At 47.6% G+C, this 16,948-nt stretch overlaps 1 protein-coding gene across 3 annotated transcripts in view; it reads right to left on the bottom strand.

Moving 5' to 3' along the window:
* Positions 1-12,238, bottom strand: part of RHBG (Rh family B glycoprotein) — a 35,346-nt gene extending 23,108 nt beyond the window's left edge. The window contains exons 1-2 of one of the 3 annotated variants that reach the window (XM_084824451.1): positions 11,512-12,238; positions 5,657-5,750 (exon numbers count right to left, since the gene is read on the bottom strand). In XM_084824451.1, the coding sequence (XP_084680577.1) occupies positions 5,657-5,711 (55 nt within the window). In that variant the 5' untranslated portion in view covers positions 5,712-5,750; positions 11,512-12,238. Of the gene's footprint in view, positions 1-5,656; positions 6,139-11,511 lie in introns of those variants that run through there. The other 2 variants (XM_084824452.1, XM_084824450.1) reach the window with 2 other exon arrangements.
* Positions 12,239-16,948: the final 4,710 nt, after the last annotated feature.

The raw sequence follows: 16,948 nt of genomic DNA, 5'->3' as shown, positions 1-16,948 counted from the left end.
AATAGTAGGGTTGGAAGGGGCCTATAAGACCATCAAGTCCAACCCCCTGCTCAATGCAGGAATCCAAGTCAGAACATCCCTGACAGATGGCTGTCCAGACTCGTCTCGAGTGCCTCCAGTGTGGGAGAGCCCACCGCCTCCCTAGGTAATTGGTTCCATTGCCGTCTTGCTCTAACAGTCAGGAGGTTTTCCCTGATGTTCAGCCGGAATCTGGCTTCCTGTCACTTGAGCCCATTATTCTGTATCCTGCACTCTGGGATGATCAAGAAGAGATCCTGGCCTTCCTCTCTGGGACAACCTTTCAAGTACTTGAAGAGCGCTATCCTATCTCCCCTCAGTCTTCTCTTCTCAAGGCTAAACATGCCCAGTTCTTTCAGTCTCTCTTCATAGGGCTTTGTTTCCAGTCCCCTGATCATCTTCGTTGCCCTCCTCTGAACCCTCTCCAGCTTGTCTGCATCCTTCTTAAAGTGCGGTGCCCAGAACTGGACACAGTACTCCAGATGAGGCCTAACCAGTGCTGAGTAGAGGGGAACTAGTACTTCCCGGGATTTGGAAGCTATGCTTCTATTAATGCAGCCCAAAAGAGCATTTGCCTTTTTTGCAGCCACATCACATTGTTGGCTCATATTCAGCTTGTGATCTATAACAATTCCAAGATCCTTCTTGCTTGTAGTGTTGTTGAGCCACATACTCAATTAATACCACAATGGCACAGAATGCTGGCTGGCTTATTTGGGGAAAAGCAGATAACCAGGAAAGCAGGAATAGAATGGAGTAGCTGGAACAGAAGGACAGCGACACAGAGATATAGGTATAGATCAAGAAACCTGCTGGTTTAAGAACAGAGTTAAAGCTCTCTCATGTGAGCTCAAGCGCCACAAAGCCAGGAAACGTAAAGCTAAGGCTGATGCCTTAACTGACATGGTCGGTGATGATGCTGTGCAATGTCACAAATTGTGCTTGCTTACAACTTACCCTCCATCCACCCACACTTTTCCTGGGTCTTTCAGGCCTGAATCCAGGGGGTGGATTGCCTGGGACCAGTGAAGATGGTTCTGTATTACGTTACAAAGAATCTGAATCTTACTGTTTTGCTAGAGGAATCTTCCTGTGACTTGACCCATGCCTGCTTATTGCTTGTAAGCAAGCACAATTTATGAACTAGAGATCAAATCGCCAACTTTTGCTGGATCATGGAAAAAGCAAGACAATTCCAGAAAAACATCTATTTCTGCTTCATTGACTACACTAAAGCCTTTGATTGTGTGGATCACAACAAACTCTGGCAAATTCTGAAAGAGATGGGGGTACCAGACCACCTTACCTGTGTCCTGAAAAACCTGTACGAGGGTCAAGAAGCAACAGTAAGAACCAGACATGGAACAACCAATTGGTTCAAAATTGGGAAAGGAGTACAACAAGGCTGCATATTGTCGCCCTGCTTATTTAACTTATATGCAGAGTACATCATGAGAAATGCCGGGTTGGATGAATCACAGGTCGGAATTAAGATTGCCGGGAGAATTATCAACAACCTCAGATACGCAGATGATACCACCCTAATGGCAGAAAGTGAAGAGGATCTCAACAGCCTCTTGTTGAGGGTGAAAGAGGAGAGTGCAAAAGCTGGTTTGAAACTCAACATTAAAAAAAGAAGATCATGGCATCTGGCCCCATCACTTCCTGGCATATGGAAGGGGAAGAAATGGAAGCAGTGACAGATTTTACTTTCTTGGGCTCCAAGATCACCGCAGATGGTGACTGTAGCCATGAAATTAAAAGACGCTTGCTCCTTGGGAGGAAAGCTATGGCACACCTAGACAGCATAGTAAGAAGCAGAGACATCACCTTGCCGACAAAGGTCCGCATAATCAAAGCTATGGTTTTCCCAGTAGTAACGTATGGCTGTGAGAGCTGGACTATAAGGAAGGCTGAGCGCCAAAGAATTGATGCTTTCGAACTGTGGTGCTGGAGAAGACTCTAACGTGTCTCCTGGACAGCAAGGAGGTCAAATCAGGCAATCCTAAAGGAAATCAACCCTGAGTGCTCATTGGAGGGACAGATACTGAAGCTGAAGCTCCAATATTTTGGCCACCTAATGCGAAGAGAAAACTCTCTGGAAAAGACCCTGATGCTGGGAAAGACTGAAGGCAAAAGGAGAAGGGGACGGCAGAGGATGAGATGGCTAGATAGCATCACTGATGCAATGAATATGGACTTGAGCACGCTCCGGGAGAGAGCGCATGACAGGAAGGCCTGGCGTGCTATGGTCCATGGGGTCACGAAGAGTCGGACACGAACAACTGAACAACAACAACATTGCACTTATCATGGGGCGCTTCGGTTAAGGCAACAGGCTTAGCGTCCTATTTCCAGGCTTTGTGGAGCTTCAGCCAACATGAGAGAGCATTAATTCTAGTCTTAAACCAGAAGGTTTTTTTTTATAATGGAATTTCCCTGTTTTTTTTAAAGGAAGCATTACATTGCCAAACTAAAAAAGGAAGTATTTAAGTGGTGAGCTAAAAAACAAACCACAAACAAATCATTAATTGAATAGATGTGTACAAATGAATAGATGTGTGCCTATATGTTCAGAATAGCTTCCTTTTGAGTAAGCCTGCACAGCTTTTTCCAGCACAGCTTTTTCCTCTTCCTCCCTCTCTTCATCAGTGAGTCAGTCAGTGAAAGTGATTCCCTCAGCCTTCAAAATCACCTCACTCTTATCTCATCTGACAGTTTCCAGCTACCCCTCCCATACTGTCAGAATGCTGACAGGAACAGTGGGATTCCTCTCAAAACACTGGAGAGCATTCGAGCTGTACAGAGACTGTGCATGCCTGATGTCTTGTTCTGGTTTTCTGGCAGAGACTTCAGCAGAGGGAGCTGAATACAACCCACTTCCGTTCTTACAGACAAGGCCTGCCAGCCACCTGCCCACATCTCTGCATCCCAGCCAGCCACCCCTAGGACTCTGCTTTCCAAGGGGCTGGACTCCTGGGGCACAGCTGTATCTCTTGCAGGGACATTAAAACATTAAATAAACGAGTGGCGTTTACCATAAGCAAGGTGAGATACAACTTAGTTCTAAAATGTGAGCTAGTCTTGCCACTCCTTGGGGTTGTGTCTTCTTCCCTATTTTGAGTGGGTATCTTGTTCTCTTGTCTGTGATTCTGATGCTTCTCATTCCTCCTGACGATTGGATGGCACTTCTGGGGCATTCACACTGGTGGCTATTCCATCCCCTGTGGCTATTTCCTTTGTCCCGATCGCTGTGTCAGCTGCAGGGGCAAGTTTCAGGTGTCCGTGGTTTCGTCTTAGGGACTGTCCACTTCCAGTTTGTGCTCTATCTGACCTAGGATCTCCAAGGCCTCAGTAACTGTTCCAGGGTGCCATTACATCTTGGCTTCGTATCATCACATTTGCATTTCTAGGGAGTGGTCTTAACACATTGGCACCTTTCCCCCTTTTTTCTCGGTCCAGCTTTGTTTCCCCTGTGATGATTAGTTATTTTTGGCTCTAGGAGGGTCTCTTTGGCAGGTATCCTGGGTTGGACCCTTCTGCTCATTCACATTTGAGCAGGCCAGTACTGTGATTCCATCGGTACTGAAGCATCACCTTCTGAATGGGATGCTGAGAGTGGTGAGCTTGCTGCTGTCTTTATCCTGCCTGATTTGCCCATAGCCAGACTGGGCATCTAGAATGCGGAATACCTGATAGCTTGCAACTTGTCATCCAGAGTGGGGAAGCTGTGATGCGCTCTCATGATTGCCTTATTGAAGTCTCAAGGGTCTATACATATCCTGATGGCACCTGTATTCCTTTTTTTCTTACAGCAACCATTAAGCTGACCCACTCCAAGGGTTCCTCACACGCTCACTATCCCTGACTGTTGCATGTGATGGAGACTTTTCTCCATTGGAGGCTTCATTGTTAGAAGAAGATGGTGTGGTACATAAATCACTGGCATTGCATCTTCGGATAGTTTGATCCTACAATATCTTGGTAGGCATCCCAGACCCTCCAGCACATCTGGAAACCTCTTCTTAACCAATTCTGCTGTGAGAGGTCCGTTTGTTGATTCCACTGTCATTAGGATTGTTCAAGGCTTTCAGTCCCTATACTGGTTTTGCAGGGGATTTGCCACAAAGATATTTGACTGGCACCTGTCTTTGTATGTGCTTTTAGCAGAATATCTTCCTACTGTGCTGAGTGTATCTTGTCAAGTGCTCTGTTCCAGGTGGCTTCAGTGTGAAATGGTGGGCTATTTCTGCTATTTCCTGTATTCTGCATTTGCAACACCCCTTCAATATAGATATAGTTGTAAAAGGTAGAAAAAACCCTCTCATTCTAGATAAGTCACATGCTGGTTCACAGTGAAAAGCTATTTTTAAACATCCTCAAAGATGGAAGAGAGAGTTGCCCATAGATATCGATGGAGAAAGGAACAAGTTGGGATTGAGATCTCCGCCCAGGCCAAATTGAGCATTTAATTGCATGGAGATGCCTCCTGCTCCATTGATTTGCGTGTATTAAAGTTCAAAACGTTTAAAATGTTCAAAACCCCAAAACCTGGAAATAAATTTTGCACATGAAGTCAGACCCAGGGACTCCTGTATTTTCTAAGTTTAGTTTTTTCAGCCTCCTCAGCCACAGCCTGAGTCACAGGCTTGGGTAACGCATGTACACTAGGGATATACTACAACATTTTGTTGCAGGGACCCATTTGTACATATATATTACCTTTTGAATGTTGGATGCAGCTATTTTTCTTTTTTTATTAGAATATTTATAAATGAGCTTTCAGCTCATTTTTGTCTTCCCTCCCATTATATAACTGATGCACACTTGAGCAGTGAGAAAGCACTGCAACAATGTGATCATATGTATGATTGAATCAAGACTCTACATGCAGCATTTCAGGGCATAGTCTGAAGGCATGTGAGGCAGCCACACTGCTGAAGCTAAGCAGGTCTGGCCTGGTCAGTGCTTGCGGGGGAGACCGCCTGGGAACCACACGTAACCACCTTGAGTTCCACAGTGGAAGAAAGGTGGGATATAGATGTAATAAATAAATAAATAAACAAACAAACAAATAAATAAATACATTTTACTGACTGAATCATGCAGTGTTTAGTGACATGCAAAAGTTCACATGTTTGACAGATGTAATACACTGATACGCAGAACTGCACCTGTAAAACACCATTCAAAAAATCTTGATGCAATCATACATATGACTGATGGGGGGGATTTTAGCACTGCACGTATGAGCATACACACTATTCTGTATAACATTCAGAAATAGAAAATGGAACAACGAAGAACTGGTGTCACTTCAGAAGCAGGTGATTCAGAAGAACTCTAAAATCTGGGGAGAAATTAAGGTGAGACTTTGGGAAACACCCCTAGGGAGGTGTGACCCCCTTGGGCAGGATCGCTGGGCAACCCAGTTGTGGCTCAGGACTCACCAGTGCAGGACCAGGGCCCCGGCATGTTTCTGCGTGGTGAGGGATTTGAGCGAGGGCCCCCCCAGCTCACAACACTCCCCCGCTCCGAACGTTCTCTCCAAAATAATCCAGACAAGAGACGCCACGCAATGGGGGGGGGGGGGGCAGTTCTGCACGGAGGGGCCGCCAAGGCGTGGGCGAATACTCACTTGGGTAGCGCTTGTAGAATTCGTTGTCTTGGCGGCTTTTGTTGCGGAGCGTCATCTCCTCGTGCCAGAGCTTCGCACTGGTTTGCTCACCGTACTGGACAAAGAAAGCGAAGAGGAGGACAGTGAGGAGCTGAAGGGCTGCACAGAGCAGGGGCAACTCGAGTCTCAGGTTGGTGGTGCGGCCTGACATGGTGGGAAGCGGAAGAGGGACAAGAAGGGACCACAGAGCCTGGCAGGGGGACGTTAGACCAGCCGCAGGGCCGGCTCTGCTCCCAAGGGAGACTCCCAGCCCCTCCTCCAGGTCAGCGCGTTCCCAGAGGAGCCTTTCCACGCAGGGGAAGCGTTTGCTCGGCTGCACGGCCCTGGCAAGGATCCATCTGCTTCAGGGGCGTGATGGGGGAAGCAGCGCTGGCAGCCAGAGAGGAGCAGTCCCACAAAGGTTGACGGGCCAGCTCCCTGGCTCTCTGCCACCGCAGTCAGCCCGAGGCATACCGCTGTTCGCTGGCTTGCGCCACTTGTGAGGAATGATGCTGAACTTGGTTATTAGTTCCCAGTTCCTTATTTGCATCAAAGTTCAAAACTCAGCTCAGTCAGTAAAAAAATAAAGCGCTAATGTTTATGTGCCCTCACACCACAAACTAGGCTTTGGGCTACTATCCCATAACATCTGTCCCCATGACTGGGACTGCCCCTTTGAAGAACCACAAAATCCCTTCCAATCAAAACTGCCATTTTTGCACAACACTCATTAAAGTGTGATGAGTCCAGGTGACAATTACAGATCTGGGGGTCTGCATCCCACAATCAGCTCTGGGCTACCACAGAGCCAGGAGAGTGTCATAGAATCATAGAATCATAGAATAGTAGGGTTGGAAGGGGCCTACAAGGCCATCGAGTCCAACCCCCTGCTCAATGCAGGAATCCAAGTCAGAGCATCCCTGACAAATGGCTGTCCAGCCTCGTCTTGAAGGCCTCCAGTGTGGGAGAGCCCACCACCTCCCCAGGTAATTGGTTCCATTGCCGTATTGCTCTGACACTCAGGAAGTTTTCCCTGATGTTCAGCCGGAATCTGGCTTCCTGTAACTTGAGCCCATTATTCCGTGTCCTGCACTCTGGGATGATCAAGAAGAGATCCTGGCCTTCTTCTCTGTGACAACCTTTCAAGTACTTGAAGAGTGCTATCATATCTCCCCTCAGTCTTCTCTTCTCAAGGCTAAACATGCCCAGTTCTTTCAGTCTCTCTTCATAGGGCTTTGTTTCCAGTCCCCTGATCATCTTTGTTGCCCTCCTTTGAACCCTCTCCAGCTTGTCTGCATCCTTCTTAAAGTGTGGTGCCCAGAACTGGACACAGTACTCCAGATGAGGCCTAACCAGTGCTGAGTAGAGGGGAACTAGTACTTCCCGGGATTTGGAAGCGATGCTTCTATGAATGCAGCCCAAAATAGCATTAGCCTTTTTTGCAGCCACATCACATTGTTGGCTCATATTCAGCTTGTGATCGACGACAATTCCAAGATCCTTCTCGCTCGTAGTGTGGTTGAGCCACGTATCCCCCATCTTGTAACTGTGCATTTGGTTTCTTTTTCCTAGGTGCAGAACTTGGCATTTGTCCCTATTAAATGCCATTCTGTTGTTTTCTGCCCAGCACTCCAGTCTATCCAGATCACTTTGAATTTTGTTTCTGTCTTCCAAAGTATTAGCTATCCCTCCCAATTTTGTGTCATCTGCAAATTTGATCAGCATTCCCTGCACCTCCTCCTCCAAGTCATTAATAAAAATATTGAAGAGCACTGGGCCCAGGACTGAGCCCTGCGGTACCCCACTCGTTACCTCTCCCCAGCTTGAGAAGGTCCCATTGATAAGCACTCTTTGAGTCCGATTCTGTAGCCAACTGTGGATCCACCGGATCGTTGTTTCATCTAGCCCACTTCGAGCTAGTTTGCTCATCAGGATATCATGGGGCACTTTGTCGAAAGCTTTGCTGAAGTCGAGGTATATGATGTCTACAGCATTCCCACGGTCTACAAGGGAGGTGACTTGATCAAAAAATGAGATCAGATTTGTCTGGCAGGACTTGTTTTTGACAAATCCATGTTGGCTTCGAGTAATCACGGCATTGTTGTCAAGGTGCTTCCAGATGGATTGCTTTATGATCTGCTCCAGAATTTTCCCAGGGATTGATGTCAGACTGACTGGTCTGTAGTTCCCAGGTTCCTCCTTTTTACCCTTTTTGAAGATAGGGACAACGTTAGCCCTCCTCCAGTCATCTGGCACTTCCCCCGTCCTCCATGATTTCTCAAAGAGAATAGACAGCGGTTCTGAGAGTTCTTCTGCCAGTTCCTTTATGACTCTAGGATGCAGTTCATCTGGCCCTGGAGATTTGAACTCATTCAAAGTAATGAGGTGTTCCTTGACCATATGCCTGTCGATCTCAAGCTGCAATCCTGCCCCTTCAGCCTGTACTTCGCCTTTGCCAGGGGGGTCATAGACCCTCTTTTGGGAGAAGACTGAGCCAAAGTAGGAATTGAGCACCTCTGCCTTTTCTTTGTCCTCTGTTATCATTTTGCCATCCTTATTTAATAGCTGAACAACCATTTCTTTCCTCTGCCTTTTACTATGCACGTAGCTGAAGAAAGCCTTTTTGTTGTTTTTAGCATCCCTCGCTAACCTCACCTCGTTCTCCGCTTTAGCCTTCCTGACGCCATCCCTGCAATTCTGTGCTACCTGCCTGTACTCTTCCTTTGTTACTTGGCCTTCTTTCCACTTCCTATATGTGTCCTTTTTTGTTTTCAGGTCATCCCTAAGCTTTTTGTGAAGCCACATTGGCTTCTTCTGTTGTCTTCCACCTTTTCTTCTTGTTGGAATTGTTTGTGATTGTGCCTTGAGAATTTCCTTTTTTAAAAGTTCCCACCCATCTTGGACTCCTTTTCTCGCTAGCATTGCTTGCCATGGGACCTTACTGATCATTGTTCTGAGTTTATTAAAATCAGCTTTCCTAAAATCCAGGGTACGCGTTTGAGTACACTCGGCTTTTGCTTCCCTTAGAACCAAGAACTCAAGTACAACATGGTCGCTTTCCCCCAGAGTTCCTGTAACTGCTACTTTATCCACTAAGTCATCTCTGTTGGTTAGGATCAAGTCAAGGATAGCCGATCCTCTAGTTCCTTCCTCTACTTTCTGTAGGAGGAAGTTATCCGCCACACAAGTCAGGAATTTCCTGGAGGGGCCATGTTTTGCAGAATTTGTCTCCCAACAAATATCGGGGAAATTGAAGTCCCCCATTACTACTACATCATGCTTCCTTAAAAAATTGGCTATTTGCTTTTCAAAAGTTTCATCCTTGTCTTCTCCTTGATTGGGTGGCCGGTAGTAGACTCCGACCACCAGGTTCCTTTTATTCTTTGCTCCATTTATTTCAACCCAGATGCTCTCGATGGGGCTACCAAGCTCCTCCTCCTGTATTTCTGTGCAGAGATATGTATTTTTCACATACAGTGCAACCCCGCCTCCCTTTCTGTTCCTCCTGTTCTTTTTGAACAAGTTATATCCTTCAACTGCTGTATTCCAGTCATGAGAGTCATCCCACCAAGTCTCAGTTATACCTATCAAGTCATAATTTCCCTCCTGTATTAAGAGTTCAAGTTCGTTCTGTTTGTTTCCCATACTCTGGGCATTAGTATATAGACATCGAAGACCATGTGCTTCATAGTCTGGCTTTCTTCCTACCTGTGTCTGAAGACTATTATTGGGCGCTATCAGAGCTGTTCTCTCCATTGCAGTGCATGCGCCTACGTCCATTGTTACCCCCAACATTACATCTCCCTTCCCCGTAGGATTCAGTTTAAAGCCCTCCTGATGAAGTTCTTCATGCTGTGGCCAAACACATTCTTCCCAGCCTTTGTGAGGTGCAACCCATCCCTAGCCAACAGCCCATCTTCCAGGAAGTATAGCCCGTGGTCCCAGAATCCAAATCTCTCTCGTCGGCACCACCTTCGTAGCCAGTCATTCACCCAGAGTATTTTTCGTTCCCTTTCTATCCCTCTTCTAACTACTGGAAGGATGGATGAGAAAACTATCTGGGCCCCAAAGTTCTTGAGTTTCCTTCCCAAAGCTTCAAAGTCTGACGTGATCTCTTCGTAGCTCCGCTTGGCGGTATCATTTGTTCCCACATGGATGAGAAGAAAGGGATACCTGTCAGTGGGCTTTATGAGTGCAGGCAACCTTTCAGTCACGTCTCTAATCTGTCCTCCTGGGAGACAACATACCTGGCGAGTCCACGGGTCTTCGCGACATACTTGGGTCTCGATCCCACGCAGCAAGGAGTCTCCCACTACTACCACTCTTCTCTTCTTCTTCTTGTAGGCCTGGGTTTCATCGCCTCTGTTTGACTGACCTTTAGCCTCTTGCTCACTCTCATGCAGGTTCCCCTGTGATTCTTCCTCTGCAGGCTGTCCTCCAGTCTCATCTGCAAGTACCTGGAATCGGTTCCACAGCTCCACCGCTTCCACTGGTGCAGAGTGGCGTCTAGTTCTTCTTCTCCTAACTGTCACCGTTTTCCAAGGAGTATCCTCTACTCCATTTTTCTTCACCTCAGCATTTCCCACTGCCTCATCTTGCTGTTGCTCTTCAAGCTTCTGGTCTGCCCTTTGTTGCTGTAGTTCCCCCATTCTGTCCAAGAACTCTTCGTGTTCTCTTATTCCCCGGAGGGTTGACAGTCGCCGCTCCAGTCCACTTACTTTTTCCTCCAGCAGCGTGATCAACTTGCACTTGTTGCAGGTGTAGGCCAAGTTGTTCTCAGGCAAGAAAACAAACATTGCACACACCTTGCAGGTCACCACCACTGGAGAGTCTTGTCCTTCCATAGCCTCTTTTCCCTTTTTGTGTCTAGCTTTGTGATTGTTCTAGACTAGCCTGTGCCTGCTCCTCTACTCAGTAGAGGTTAAAAGCAGAGTCCCACTGGTGTGGAAGTGTGTGTTACAAGACAAATAAATGAAAAAAAGTTAGTAAAAAATAAATAAATAAATAAAAATTTTATTTTTCATGTCCTTTAGGAGGTGGCATGGAATCCGGTCCAGCCCAGCTCTTTGTGTGAATCATAGAATCATAGAATAGTAGGGTTGGAAGGGGCCTACAAGGCCATCGAGTCCAACCCCCTGCTCAAAGCAGGAATCCACGTCAGAGCATCCCTGACAAGTGGCTGTCCACGGCACCCCCATGCCAATAACAGAGAAAACATGGAGAGGAGAATAAGGGATTGGGGCTGGGAGCACCACCATAACACCATATTGTAGGAGACCCTCTCCTGGACACATGGCTCAACGATTGCAGGTGGCCCAAAGCTTCAGGCTATCCTTGAAATTGGGATTTTTTTGCCCCAACGTGCATCACTTTCCACTTGCTTACACTGAACCACATTTGCCATTTAGATGCCCATTCTCCCAGTTTGGAAAGATCCTTTTGGAGCTCTTCACAATCCTGTTTTGTTTTAAACACCCTAAATAGTTTGGTGTCATCAGCAAACCTGGCCACTTCACTGCTCACTCTTAATTCCAGATCATTTATGAATAGGTTGAAAACAATTGGTCTTAATACAGATCCCTGTGGGACCCTAGTATTTACTTCCCTCCACTGGGAGAATTTATGATTTATTCCTACTCTCTGCTTTCTGCTCTTTAACCATAACAGGACCTCTCCTCTTATTCCATGACTGCTAAGTTTGTTCAGGAACCTTTGGTGAGAGATTTTGTCAAAAGCTTTTTGGAAGTCCAAGTAAACAATGTCTACCAGATCACCCCTGTCTACATGTTTATTGACAATCTCAGAGAACTCTAAAAGGTTAGTGAGATGGGATTTACCTTTGTAGAAGCCGTGTTGATTCTTTTTCAGCAGGGCTTGTCTTTCTATATGCATGCTAATTTTATCTTTAATAATGCTTTCCACCAATTTATCCAGAACAGACGTTAAGCTAACTGGTCTGTAATTTCCTGGATCCCTCCTGGATCCGTTTTTGAAAATTGGGTGTTACATTGGCCATCTTCCAGTCCTCTGGTATAGAGGCTGATCTTAGGGACATGTTGCATATTTTGGTTAGAAGATCAGCAATTTCATATTTGAGTCCTTTGAGAACTCTAGGATGGATAGCATCTGGGCCTTCTGATTTATTTGCTTTCAGTTTATCAGTAAGGTTGAGAACTTCATCTTTTGTCATCACTATTTGCCTCAGTTCCTCAGACTCCCTGAAAACATCAGTTCAGGCACAGGTACCTGTCTTATATCTTCTGCAGTGAAGATGGGTGAAAAAAATTAATTCAGCTTCTCCGCAATCTCCTTGTCCTCCTTCAGTACGTCTTTAACTCCATTGTTATCCAGTGGTCCAGCTGCCTCCCTAGCTGGGTTTCTGCTTCTGATATATTTAAATAATTATGTATTGTCGGCCTTGATGTTGTTAGCGATATGCTCCTCAAAATGCTTTTTCGCATCTCTTATTGTCTGCTTGCATCGCCTTTGTGCAAGCTTGTGCTCCTTTTTGTTTTCCTCACTTGGGCAAGACTTCTGTTTTCTGAAGGAAGCTCCCTTTTCTCTAATAGCTCCCTCAACCCTGCTCGTTAACCATGCCGGTGACCTCTTGGACTTCGTGCTACCTTTCCTACCCTGGAACACAGCCAATCTGGATGATGACACATTCCCAAGACTGATGCCAAAGGTCCTGTCCAGTAAATCAACCAGAGAAGTGGAGAAGGCCTCCAATTGAGGTCTAGAAACCTGAGATTAAGTCAGAGGTGGGCAACTTGCAGCCCTCCAGATGTTTTGGCCTACACCTCCCATCAACCCTAGCCAGCATAGCTACTGGTGAGGGATGATGGGAGTTGTAGGTCAAAACATTTGGAGGGCTGCAAGTTGCCCACGCTTGGATTAAGTAGTGTGTTTGTCTACAGGAAGGACTCTAACTTGGGGGGGGGGGCATAGTTCAGTGGCAAAGCAGCTACTCTGCATGCAGAAAGTCCAAGGTTCAATCCTAGTGGGCCACCCCAGGAAAAAGGATCATGGGAAGGGGGAAAGGTACCCTTGACCCAGACCCAGAGATCTAAGAGGAACAGAGATCCAGTGGCCCTGCCAGACTGCAACCCTATTTCCATATGGGAAAAAAATGAAGCTCGATTGCAAAACAGCCTTCCCCAACCCGCTGTCCTCCAGATGTGTTGAACTACAATTCCCACCATCCACAGCCATCATGGACACTGGGGATGGTGGGAGTTGTAGCCCAACACAACTGGAGAAGGCTGTGGTAAATCATGCGTAAGGATAGTTATGGAAACATATTTCCCTTTACCTAGTTACCTATTGCCCAGATTTTGTGAGATTTGCTGACGCCAGTCAGAAGCAGAACAAGCAGCCTTCTGAACAGGGAGCTGCTGCCCCCAGGCCCTTCTCCATAGCAGAAGGCGTGTACTTGTGCCATTAAGTGGGCACGTGTGGTCGGAGAGACAAAGGGGTGCGTGCTTCCCAACATGGCATGTTCTTTCAAGATCTGCCAGTATCCCTGCATTCCTTGTGCATAGGCAGGAAGGAGGAATAGCTGGTGGGAGGGACAAAGCACCAGAAACATCATGGTCACTGATTCCATGGAGAGTGGGAGCCAGTATGCTAATTGGTAAGCCCCAAATATATGCAAATGTCTAGTGCACACACATGCACATCCCGCCATGTCTGACTACGAATGTAGTTCCGGCAGCCAGAAACAGAAGGAGGCTAAACAAAGGGAACGAACAGAAGCAAAAGCCACTCAGGGCGCAATCCTGTGCTTGTTCAGACAGAAAAAGTCCTACAACTCCCAGCATTCCCCAGCCGGCAGAGTTGTGGCGCACACATGGTAGATTATGCGCTGTGCTACATCAAAGTGGGGGAATGAGTTAGATTAGATTAAAAGGGGAGATTAAAATAAGGTTTATTTTACCACAAATATTGACAGGAAAAGGACTGCTCAGCAGACCACCCCCAACACTGGGCCTGAGGGAGGAAGCGATGCCTCCCCAGATCAGGAGAGGAAAGGGCACTGGGGAGCCCGGGGGGGGCAGCCTCAGCAAAACAGGGGTGGCTTGCGTTTCAGAAGCACAGGGCGGGCCATGCAACCAGCAGAATGGATAGTTTTAGAGTGGTATCAGGAGAAAGAGGAAGAAATGAAGTCCGTGTGGGCTTCAGAGGGAGGGGAGGGAGCCCTGGTTGGTCATGGCTACTTGGAAACTCACGGTGCTCAACGAAAATCTGCCTTCCTGTAGCTTATGCCTGCAGCATCCTTCCCCAGCCTGGTGCTCTCCAGATGTGTTGGGCTAGTACAACCTCTGCCATCCCCAGCCGGCATGGGGGTGACAGGAGCTGTAGTCCAACACATCTGGAGAACATCTGGTGGGAACAGGCTGGACTACAGCATCAATTGGCGTGCCAGGCATACCAGCTAAACGCCCCAAGGTACTCCGGACTCTGTCTGGATCTATCAGTGACAGATCATCTTCCTGCAGAGGGCCTGGATCATGACCACAGCCAGCCGACATCTCAGTTGGTAGTGATCTGACCATAACAATGCGATCCTAGAAAGACACACACACTCGCATCCAGAGCACCATCCTCCTGCCTTGAGAAAACCAGATCCAGAGTATGACCTGCCACATGCATGGGGCTGAGGGCGTGTTGGGACAGCTGTGTGGTTGCCATGGCAGCCAAGACATCCTTAGCCTACCCAGGTGCTCCCAGATGGGCAGCTCCCAGCGCTATGAGTCTGAAGACATTGTGCAGCTCTTCGGTGCTTCCCTCTTTAATGGATGCCGTCTGGTAAGGAAGACAGAAGCGCGCTGAGAAAACATGGGAGGGTTCGAAATGGAAGGCAAGGATGTCGGCTCCCCCCTCCCTGGTAAAATCCTCCGAATGAGGCAGGGCGGCTGCACCATCAAAGCCTCACCTGGAAGCCCCCCGGAGAAGGCAGCCCCAGCTCCCCCCCCCCCGACAACCATCCTGAGAGTCTCCGTTGCTGAAATGCATTTCTGTTTGCTCCTCATCTTGCTCACGAGTCCTGCCTTTTGACCTAGATGGAAATGCAAACAATATCAAACAAAAAGATGCATATTAGTCCATTAATAATTAAGCTTGCTGTTAGGATCTGATTATCTTTGTTTTCCATCTTTAATGTTTTGTTTAAATGTTATGCAATCCTGAGTCAAGGCTGGAAGTCACAGGTGGCTCTGGCCTCCTCTCTGAAATATACACATCTGGGACACTCTGCCCCAGACACTGGTGACCCCAGCTGCTGTTGCGGCCTCCCCATGGTATTCTACGGCTCCCTAGTTGCTTTTGTGGGGTGATGGTCCCTGGGCATGGTCCAAAGGCAGTGTCCTTGCCAGAGCGCATTACGCCTGGCTCTTGTCTGGCCGGTGCCTGGATGGAAAACTGGCTGCGAACCCCAGGGAGGCCACTTCGAGGGTCGAGGAGCCAAGCCTGAGGTGGTGGACCATAAGGCCAGGCAGACCCGCATCGTGAATAATGGTATGACCCAGCCACCCCTGAGGCGCACGCACGCACGCACGCACGCACGCACAGAGGGTGCAATTATGTGGGCCCTGGCTTGGCAGGGAAGGAAGCAACCGGAAAACAAAAGAGTCACCTGAAAGACAAGTCATTCATTATGGCCCTTTTGAGAACACTGTGTCTGGTGGCTCCATGGGGCTTCTGGAGGGTGGGCATCACCCAGAAGAGGGCAAGCACACTGCGCTGGAAAACCCAGCACGACCCAGTCCACATCCCACATCGGCATCCACTGATGCCTCCTCAGTAGGAAACTATAATTTGGGCTTAAGTTACAGGAAGCCAGATTCCGGCTGAACATCAGGAAAAACTTCCTGACCATTAGAGCAATATGACAGTGGAATCCATGACCTAGAGAGGCGGTGGGCTCTCCCACACTGGAGGCCTTCAAGACAAGGCTGGACAGCCATCTGTCAGGGATGCTGTGACTTGGATTCCTGCGTTGAGCAGGGGGTTGCACTCTATGGGCTTGTAGGCCCCTTTCAACCCTACTGTTCTATGATTCTATGAACCCACGCAACATGAATTCATTCAGATGTATTACACTGGCATCCTGTCTTTCTTCCGAGGAGCTCAAGGCCATGCACAGAGTTCATCCCCTTTTATCTTCTCAGAAACCCTGTTAGCAAGGGTAGGCTGAAAGATGGTGACTGGTCCAAGGTCATCCAGGGAAATTCATGGCCGTGTCAGGATTTGAACATAGATCTCCCCAGCACCACTCCACACAGGCGCGGGGAAGGGAGGGCGTGGCTGTCTCGGGGAGATGCTCAGGGCCCAAAGGCGGCTGCGGTCCAGGGCAGGGCAGGGCACACACTTCGTCAGAGTTGGGCAAACCTGATGACTGCATGTGAGAACAGGAGCACAGACCAGACTTCTTCCAAAACTCAGCTATTTGTTTTTACAAATCACAGGGAAAACCGGGACAGAAAAATGGGCTAGAGGGAAAGAAGCAAATGCCACTTCACTGAGAATTGTCCGCAGTTACTGGTCCATTTAGGTCCTGGATTTGTCTGGCACTTAAGGACAATATGCAGGCCCAAGCGCTCATCCAGGCTTCTGCTGCAAAAGTGAAAGGGTTTCTTCCAGGTCACTCGCATGGCCTGCTCATGCTGGGCCAGAGCATAACAACCAGAGGGGTTCATAGTACTCCAAATGTGGCCTCATTGTAGATTTCTGTGGGGGCATTACTACAGTGGTCACCTTATTTTTAGCCCCTTACCAAGCCAGAGAGCTTCAGCTATAAAATGAAATAAATAAATATCCCTAGCATGGAATTGGACATTTTTTTTCTTGCCATCACACACAGAGTTGATAAAATGTGAAGCAATTGGCAAAATGGCTCCCTGGTTGACCCCATTTTTACCTGATTCACATCATACGTTTTACATTTTTATTATATTTCTATTCTGCCCTTGCAGCATGCATGGCTCCTTTCCCTATTTATCATCACAACAACCCTGTAAGGTAGGTCAGGCTAAGATAGAGAATTACTGGGCCAGGATTATCCAGTGAGCCTCATGGCTGAGTGAGGGTCTGAACCCCAGTCAAGGACCAGCACCTCAGACATTCCACCATTTTGGCTCCCAGGTTAGCTATCAGTCCAGTGATTTTAATGGGATTGCCTCATAAGTTTCCAGACGATCCTAGGCATGTTTACTCAGAAATATGTTCCACTGCTTTCAATGGGAATACTGCCATGTAAGTGTGCATAGGATTGCA

This window comes from Heloderma suspectum, chromosome 17 (genome assembly GCF_057233095.1).
Source record: "Heloderma suspectum isolate Gila_16-S chromosome 17, 16-S_ref, whole genome shotgun sequence".
In the NCBI taxonomy this organism is placed as follows: Eukaryota; Metazoa; Chordata; class Lepidosauria; order Squamata; family Helodermatidae; genus Heloderma; species Heloderma suspectum.
Note: the sequence above shows the minus strand (reverse complement) of the source record. Positions and strands in the feature narration are given on the sequence as shown.